At 64.6% G+C, this 8,468-nt stretch overlaps 6 protein-coding genes across 6 annotated transcripts in view; 3 read left to right on the plus strand and 3 right to left on the minus strand.

Moving 5' to 3' along the window:
• On the plus strand, positions 1–1,797 carry OT_ostta15g00230 (Sec1-like protein; the record flags this gene model as incomplete). The annotated part of the gene is made up of 1 exon (XM_022985623.1): positions 1–1,797. A coding segment is annotated over one exon (1,797 nt), but the record flags the coding sequence as incomplete, so codon positions are not given.
• A 62-nt stretch (positions 1,798–1,859) lies between these two features.
• On the minus strand, positions 1,860–2,309 carry OT_ostta15g00240 (unnamed product; the record flags this gene model as incomplete). The annotated part of the gene is made up of 1 exon (XM_003083118.2): positions 1,860–2,309. One exon carries the CDS (start codon positions 2,307–2,309, stop codon positions 1,860–1,862), a length of 450 nt encoding a protein of 149 aa, XP_003083166.2.
• A 434-nt stretch (positions 2,310–2,743) lies between these two features.
• On the plus strand, positions 2,744–4,795 carry OT_ostta15g00250 (Chaperone tailless complex polypeptide 1 (TCP-1); the record flags this gene model as incomplete). Its single annotated transcript, XM_022985624.1, has 2 exons — positions 2,744–2,785; positions 3,113–4,795. 2 exons carry the CDS (start codon positions 2,744–2,746, stop codon positions 4,793–4,795), a joined length of 1,725 nt encoding a protein of 574 aa, XP_022841088.1.
• An 89-nt stretch (positions 4,796–4,884) lies between these two features.
• OT_ostta15g00260 (unnamed product) lies at positions 4,885–7,320 on the minus strand (the record flags this gene model as incomplete). The annotated part of the gene is made up of 1 exon (XM_022985625.1): positions 4,885–7,320. One exon carries the CDS (start codon positions 7,318–7,320, stop codon positions 4,885–4,887), a length of 2,436 nt encoding a protein of 811 aa, XP_022841089.1.
• A 305-nt stretch (positions 7,321–7,625) lies between these two features.
• OT_ostta15g00270 (unnamed product) lies at positions 7,626–7,844 on the plus strand (the record flags this gene model as incomplete). Its single annotated transcript, XM_022985626.1, has 1 exon — positions 7,626–7,844. One exon carries the CDS (start codon positions 7,626–7,628, stop codon positions 7,842–7,844), a length of 219 nt encoding a protein of 72 aa, XP_022841090.1.
• Positions 7,845–7,875: 31 nt separating this feature from the next.
• The window catches only part of OT_ostta15g00280 (Acyl-CoA N-acyltransferase), a gene marked incomplete at both ends in the record, with an annotated part of 5,647 nt that continues 5,054 nt past the window's right edge, over positions 7,876–8,468 (minus strand). Inside the window, one exon of the mRNA XM_022985627.1 lies at positions 7,876–8,468. This exon is cut by the window's right edge and continues 3,833 nt beyond it. Within this exon, the coding sequence (XP_022841091.1) occupies positions 7,876–8,468 (593 nt within the window).

The following is an 8,468-nucleotide window of genomic DNA, read 5'->3' on the forward strand; positions in this document are numbered from 1 at the left end:
GCAGTGGTGGAGAATGTGAATCTCGCGCGGGCGCCGCAGCGAGGGATGGAGTGCGTGTACTTCATATCGCCGAGCGCGTCGAGCGTGAAGGCGGTGATCGAGGACTGTGAGAAGAAGACGTACGCGAAGGCGCACGTGTTTTTTACGTCGTCGGCGCCGCGGACGGCGCTGACGGCGATCAAGGCGAGCGCGGCGTGCGTCGAACGCTTGGTGAATCTGAGTGAGGTGAACGTGGAGTACAATGTGTGCGATTCGCGGGGGTTCACGGTGGGCGTGGAGGATGCGCTGCGAGGGACGTTCGCGGAGGGCGCGGAGGGGTCGAGCGCGCAGGGGCGCGCGTTGGATCTCATCGCGACGCGTCTGGCGACGGTGATGGTGTCTTTGGGAGAGATTCCGTCGATGCGGTACATGGCGAAGGGTGAGAACAAAACGAGCGACGCCGCGCGCGGGATCGCCGATCGAGTCGATCGAATTCTCACCGCGATGTTGCGCTCCAAGGGCGCCGAGGCGGCCAAGGCGAATCCCACGTGCGACGTGCTCATCCTCGATCGCTCGTTCGACGTTCTCGCGCCCATCGTGCACGAGTGGACGTACGAGAGCATGGTGACCGATCTTCTCGATGTCCCGAACGGGATGTACAGGTACAAGATCACGACGAAGAAGGGGGAGGAATCCAAGGAGGCGTTGCTCGGCGAGAGCGATCCGCTCTGGTTGGAGTTTCGCCACTCGCACGTCGCCGAGGTTCTGAATTCGCTGGCGGATAAGGCGAAGGCGTTGGGCAGCGGGGGTGTGGGCGCGCGCGATGTCACGACGGGACAGTTGAAACGCGCCGTGGAGTCGCTGCCGAGAGTTTTGGAACAACAAGCTAAACTCTCCGTGCACACGTCCATCGCCGGCGAGATCAACGACGTGTTGCAAAAGTGCAATCTGAGCGAAGTCGGGCGCGTTGAACAGGCGGTCGTTTTCGGTGAAGCGACGAGCAAAGACATCGTCGCCTTGTTTAACGATCTCGACACCCGCGGCGTGCGTTTACCGATGGTGGAGAAACTTCGCCTTTTGTTGGCGTACGTCAGTTCGCATCCGCAAAAGATTGACGAATCGGAGAAGCAACGATGGATGAAAGAAACCGGCCTGACGATGTCGGACATGAATATTCTCGAGAATCTCGAGTTATTAGGTCTGAAGATTCGCAAGGGCTCGACGTCGTACTTTTCGAACTCGTCAAAGAGCGCGCGTCCCAAGGTGCACGAACGCGAGAGCGAGTGGGATCTCTTTCGATTTTTACCGACGGTGGCGGCGTTGGTGAAAAACTTGGACGCGGGCACGTTGGACACGACGGAGTATCCAAACATCGTTCCCGCCTCGGGCGCGGCATCGACGCCGCAGACGATGATGTCGCCCACGAAATCACGCTCTGTGCGCACGCGCACCGAGGCGTCTTGGGCGCAGCACGGAAGCGCGGGCTCGATGGGCGGCGGCGATTCCGACTCAAACTCCGCCGCGCACAGGAGGACGGATTCGACGGCGTCGAACCGCGCCACGAAGCGCGCGAGTCGTCGACTGATAGTTTTCATCGTCGGGGGCATGACGAGAGGCGAGCTGAGAGAGGCGCACGCGCTCTCTCAGGCGCTCCATCGCGACGTCATCATCGGCTCGACGTCGCTCGAGACGCCGACGTCGTTCATCGAGAAACTCACAACTTTGAGCGCCACGAACCGCACGAGCGGTGGAAATCGCGTCGATAACATGTTGCGAGGAAGAGACATCGCGAATTTAGCCGATCTGAGTGGGTTGTAAAACGTACGGTTGTCAAGTACAAGTACTAGGTACAATGCGCCACCTCGTCGAGAATTTGTGCATCACATGACGGAGCAACACGTCGGTTGCGCCTGCGCCGCCGCGAGCTTCTCCGGATCAACCACCGTTAGCCCGCTCTCGTTCGCCACCGCCGCGCGTTCGGTGATAATGGCGTGCAAAACGCGCGGTTGTCCGTCCGCCATCACTCTCACGCCGCACGCCTCCAAACTCTTTTCATCCGGTCCGAGCATTTTCCCGTCGCACAAAATCATGACGTATTCGTAACTCGGCGGTTTCTCCGAGCACATCGGTTCGCTCGCGCTCTCATCCCCTCGTTCTCTCTCGAGCCACTCCGCGTCGTAGATCGCTCGTCGAAGCTCTCCCACCGTGGCGTCGAGCGCGAGCGTCACCGGTCCGACGTCCGCGCCGCCCGCCCGTCTCGCCTTGACGCGCACCGTCGTCGCCGTCGCCGTTTCCGTCGTCGCCGTCGTCTCCATCGTCGCCGTCGCCATCGCGCGCGGGATCGAAGACGTTCCTCCGGTGTTCTCCGTCGTCATCGTCGTCATCGTCGTCGTCATCGTCGTCGTCGTCATCCTCGTCCTCCGAAATCACCCCTCGCGGTGGTCCACGCACGGATTCCTCGCGCGATCGTCCCGCGCGTCCGTCGCGCGCGCGCGCCCGTCGCGCCGTCCACCCGCCGCCCGCGCGCGCGCCCGCGCGCGCGCCCGCGCCGTCGACGCGCGCGCGCGCGAACGCTCGACGCGCGTCGCGCGACGTCGACGCGTCGCGATGTGCCGAGTCGAGTCGTCCGTCGACGAGTCATGACTCCCCAGCGAGGCCCTCCGCGGGCTGGTACGCACATTCCCGGGGGGCGCCAACCGCCCGCCGTCGATGCGTTGACCGCGCGACGCCATCGGAGAACGCCGCGCGCGGACGACGCGAGGCGATGAGCGCGCCCATGGTGCGCATGCCGGACGGGCGATTAATGGTGCGTCGAACGGGCGCGTCGAACGCGCGCGTGGGGGTCGGACGTGGGCGCGGGTGAGGGATGATTATGATGTGGATGATGACTCGCGCGGCGGCGAGCGGTGATTCTTTCCTCGCTCGACGACGATGCGACGCGACGATGGGGGTGATGGGATGGAGACGCGATGGATGGAATTGATGCGCGGGTGGGGAGGGGGTGGAGACGCGTGTGACTGACGGGGGTGTGCGCGGTGGCGTCGATCACCGATCGACCTCGCGCGCGTTGACTCGACGCGCGCGAGCGTCGTTCGATGACGACGATGATTCCGTGATCTTTATCGATGCGTAGCAACCGCAGATCGTGTTGTTGAGAGAAGGTACCGATAGCTCGCAAGGTCGTGGGCAGTGTGTGTCGAACATTAACGCGTGCTGCGCCGTGGCGGATACCGTGCGGACGACGCTCGGACCGCGCGGGTTGGACAAGCTCGTGAGGGATAAACGAGGTAACACGACAATCTCGAACGACGGGGCGACGATCATGAAGCTGTTGGAGATCGTGCACCCGGCGGCGAAGACGTTGGTGGACATCGCGAGGGCGCAGGATAGCGAAGTGGGCGACGGGACCACCACCGTCGTCATCATCGCGGGCGAACTCTTAAAGGAGGCCAAGGCGTTCGTGGAGGAAGGCGTGCACCCGATGAACATCATCAAGAGCTTTCGCGAGGCGTGCGACTTGGCGACGGAGCGAGTGAAGGCGTTGTCGACCTCGATCGAGGGAACGAGCGCGGAGGAGAAGGATGAGCTCTTGAAGAAGTGCGCGATGACGACGCTGAGCTCAAAGCTCGTGGGCGGGGAGAAGGAATTTTTCGCGGACATGTGCGTTCGCGCGGTGCGGTCGCTTGATCAAGACTTGTTGGACCCGAGGATGATCGGTGTAAAGAAAGTCATGGGCGGTGGAATGACGGACTCGTTCCTAGTCGACGGTGTGGCGTTCAAAAAGACGTTCGCCTACGCCGGTTTTGAACAGATGACGAAGAAGTTTGCGCAGCCGAAAATCCTGGCGCTCAACATGGAGCTCGAGTTGAAGAGTGAGAAGGACAACGCCGAGGTGCGTCTGAGCGACCCCACCAAATACCAGGAGATTGTCGACGCGGAGTGGAACATCATCTACGAGAAGCTCGACAAGTGCGTCGCCTCCGGGGCGAACATCATCCTGAGTAGGCTCGCCATCGGCGACTTGGCGACGCAGTATTTCGCCGATCGCGGTTTGTTCTGCGCCGGTCGCGTCGACGCCGAGGATTTGCAGCGCGTCACCAGAGCCACGGGCGCGCCGGTGCAGACGACTGTGAATAATATCACGACCGCGCAGCTGGGAACGTGCGAGATGTTCGAGGAGATTCAGGTTGGGAACGAGCGATACAACATCTTCAGAGGATGTCCGCAGGCGAAGACGTGCACGCTCGTCTTGCGCGGTGGCGCCGAGCAGTTCATCGAAGAAGCGGCTCGGTCTCTGAATGACGCGATTGAAATCGTACGTCGCGCGGTGAAGAACGCGACCGTCGTCCCCGGGGGCGGTGCAATCGACATGGAGGTGAGTAAGTACTTGCGAAAGCACGCGCGTGGCGTGGCGGGCAAGTCGCAACTCTTCATCGACGCCTTCGCCAAGGCTTTGGAGATCATTCCGAGGCAGCTCTGCGACAACTCTGGGCACGACGCGACGGATATTTTGAACAAGCTTCGCGCAAAGCACGCGGGTGATGACGGCGCAAACTTCGGCGTCGACGTGAACGAGGGGGGCATTTGCGACACGTACGAGCGCTTCATCTGGGAGCCAAGTATGGTTAAAATCAACGCCCTGAACGCGGCGACCGAGGCAACGTGCATGATTCTCTCCATCGACGAGACGGTTCGTAACCCGAGAAGTGAGGGCGCCGAAGAGGGCATGGGCGGCGGCGGCCGCGGCATGCCGATGGGCGGAAGAGGCATGGGCGGAAGAGGCATGGGCGGAAGAGGAAGAGGAAGAGGCCGATAGACTCGCAGTGGATCTATTGTGATGATGAAACTATTCAGTTTTACACCACGCGCGCGCGGGCATCTGATGTGAATTTACCTAATACGATCCTAATCGTCGTCGTCGCTAAGATTTTCGCTGCTCAACACGGAATCGTCGCCCACGTACAAATCAGACGTGTCCAGTGCGTTGATGTATCGCATCAACATATCCGACGCCTCGGTGTTCTCAAGCTCGTCTAATCGCGCCTCGGCGTCGTCCACCCCGAGATGCGCGTACTTTGGCGACCACGGAGACGCGGGCTCGTTCCCCACGGGTGAACCCGGGCTCAGAGCGCTCGTCGGCGTCGGCGGGGCGGCCACGGATGGTGTTTGCGCCGAGTCGAGCGCATCCCTCGAAAGCCTCGCGGCGTCCGCGGGAAGATGATCATCCACGTGCACGCTTCTCGCCGCGAGCAGCACGTTGTGCACGAGCATCACGGCGACGGGTTCGAAAATACCCGAAGACGTCAACGCCGGCGTTCGCACGCTCGTCGTTAAATCCATGATATCCCTGGGCGTCAGCACGGCAAACTTCGTCGGCGCAAATTGCGCCGCGGTGAACGAAGCCAGTCCGATGGACGTAGACGCGGCGAGAGCGCCCAGGAGCGACGGCGCGCCTCTGCACACGTGCGCATCCGCGCTCGAATCATCGCCCGCGTCCTCGTGCTCAGCCTGACTTGAACTCTGAGTGAGCGGCGCGCCGTCGAGTAACATGCCGAACACGTCCTCGGCCACGGCTTCGACGTCCACCGGAGTGAGCGGTCGCTCGAACGACGCCCACGCGGACGACGCGAACGCCGCGGTGACGGCGTGTCGCGATATCTCATCCGCATCACGCGGATACGCCCGCGCCATTCGCGTTTTCAGCGCCGACATTCTCGGGTGCCTGCACACGCTCTCCAAAACGCCCGTCGACGCCGGTGCGAGTCGACCGCGCTGGGCGCGGCTCACGAGCCGGATCGTCGCCACCTCAAATTGCGCCAACGCCGGGTGCGACGCCACTCGCAGGGCGAACATGGCGTGTCCCGACGAGCGGAACTTTGGTAGGTCGTCGATTTCGCACGGTTCCGACGCCGGACACGACCCCGTCGTCGCGCCGAGCGTGAGCGTCGAGTACAAAATATCAATCCAATTCGCGCCGCGGCCGACGCCGGTGACTTTTTCCACGACGTGCGAGACGTTCCCTCCTCGGGTTTGCAGTCCACACACTGGATCTCTGAGTAACTTCCACGCCTCCGCGTGCGGATCCAAGTACGCCGAGCTTCGATGCAACGCGATGCCGAGACGCATGCCCAATCGAACGCGTTCGCGCGGCGGCAGCGTGGCGAGAAGCAGAAACGGGCGAATGAGTCCGGCGCGATACGCCTTGTCCCTGTACTCGCTCTCGCGGTCGAGCACGTCGAACACGAAGGACGCGCTCTCATCCGCGGCCTCGCGTCGAGCGGTTCGAACGTTCCATCTCTGTTCGATCATCTCGTCCGTCTCGATTGCCCGTTCGCCTCGCGGCGCGCGTCTGGTCGATCCGGACAAGGCCATATCCTTGAGCGACCTCGCGAGCGAGCCGAGAGAGGGAATGGAGACGAACGCGCCGACGCGAATCTTCTTCTGCGTCTCATCATCGACGTCGCACCGCGCGCACGACCCCGCGCCGCCCGGTCTCGATCGTTTGCGCATCATTCGCTCTTCGTCGCCGCATCGCTCGCACCTCGCCGTGCCGCCGCCGCACGTCGCGCACTCAAACACCTCCGGATTCTTCCCCTTCTCGCCCTCGTTCACCCCTCGACGCGCGTGCGCACAGAGCTCACCGCACCACGAGCACCACCCGACGACGCGCGCGCGCGCGTGAAACCCCTCGTTCGCGTCCGTCTCCTCCGCGTCCCAATCCCGCACCCACCCCGCGCACTTCGCGCACCGCCCGTCACCAATCTTCGCGAACGCCTCCCCGCACCGCGCGCACGCGTGCGTCGCTCTCGCACACATCGAACAATGACTCACGTACGTCCCTCGTCGTCCCACGACGCGCGCGACGACGTGTCTCGCGTTCCGTCCGCACCACGAGCACCGTCCGCGCGGCGCCAGCGCCGCCGCCGCCGCCCCTCGATCCACCGCCGACCACGCACCCCCAGGGACGATCCCGGCGCACACCAAACACTTCGCGTCGTCCCACCCGTCCCCCCCGCGCGTCATCGCTCGACACCGCGCGTGATTGACGCACCGCGTCGTCCTTCGCGCGCACGCCCCGCATCGCGCCGCGCCGTCGCCGTCCCCGCGCTCGCCCTCGAGCTCCACCCCCGTCACGCGCGCGTGCGCGGCGACGGAGAAGCACCACGAACACGTCGCGATCGTCCCGCATCGTCGTTCGCGTCCGCGCGCGCGCGCGGCGCTCGCGTCGACCTCGCTCGACCGCGATGTGTGCGTCGTCGACGTTCGCGCCGTTTTCTCCACGCGCGCGGACGCCGGAGACGTCGCGCTCGAGGGCGACGCGCGCGGGGGATCCCGCGGCATCGTCCGCGGTCGCGCGCGACCGCACGCGCGGCGTCGCGCGCGCGTGTGGACGAATGATGTCATCGCGATGTGTGCATTGCGTGACGCGCATGACATCATCCCGACGCACGACGCGTCGACGCGCCCGCGTCGTCGTCGTCGCCGTCGCCGTCGGCGGTGCCGTCCATCGCGCGCGCGCGGATCCACCGGAGACGTCGTGCGCGGCGTGCGCGGGGGCGTTGGTGAGACATTTGAATGACGCGCGGGACGTCAACGCGCGACGCGACGCGGGACGACGACGACAGCCGGGCACGCGCACGCGCGCGATGACCCACGGGTTCGCGGGCGAGCGCGAGACGTACGAGGCGCTGGAGACGTTCGCGCGGACGATTGAATGGGATTGGCGGTCGTGCGCGGCGGTGACGCGGGCGAACGCGGATGCGTTGGAGAATGAAATCTTCGCCAACGGCGCCGAGGCGGATGGGGTGCGAGCGGTGATGTGCGCGACGGACGACGACGACGACGAGAGCGACAGTGAGCTGTAGCGGTCGTTGGGTGTGGCGGGGTGTCGTTGGATTACGCGTCGGGTCTTCGCGCGCGGCGGCGCATTGTGAACGCGCCGGCGCCGCGCGCGAACGGCTCCGCCCTGGGCGCGTCCACGGCGCGCGGTGTCGTCGCGGGCGCGTTGGACTCGGGCGCCACCGCGGGCGCGGGTTTACGCGCGGCATCGGGGTCTAAACCCGCGAGAAGTCGCGTGAGCTCTCTCGTGCTCACCGCGCGCTCGCTCGGCGGTCGGCGCGTCATGCACACCGCGTCGTCGCCGTCCGCGTAATACCTCTTTCGTCGTCCCACCTCGACGAACCCACACGTCTCGTACAGCGCCCTCGCTGGGAGATTCCGCGATTTAACCTCGAGAACGATCGCGTTGTGCGGTCGCAGACCGATCATCGTCCGCGTCGTCCGCGCCCCCAACCCGCGCCGCCGCGTCGACGCCCGCGTCGCCAACTGCGTGATCTGCGTCTCTCCATCCAAGACGACGCAGAATCCAACGCACCCGATCGCATCCTCCGCGCCTTCCCACGTCTCACCCATCGCCGGGACCGCGATCACGCACCGATGGATCCCGTCGCGCGCCGCCGCCGCCGCCGCCGCCGCCGTCCGCGTCGTCG

This window comes from Ostreococcus tauri (genome assembly GCF_000214015.3).
Source record: "Ostreococcus tauri WGS project CAID00000000 data, contig chromosome 15, whole genome shotgun sequence".
In the NCBI taxonomy this organism is placed as follows: Eukaryota; Viridiplantae; Chlorophyta; class Mamiellophyceae; order Mamiellales; family Bathycoccaceae; genus Ostreococcus; species Ostreococcus tauri.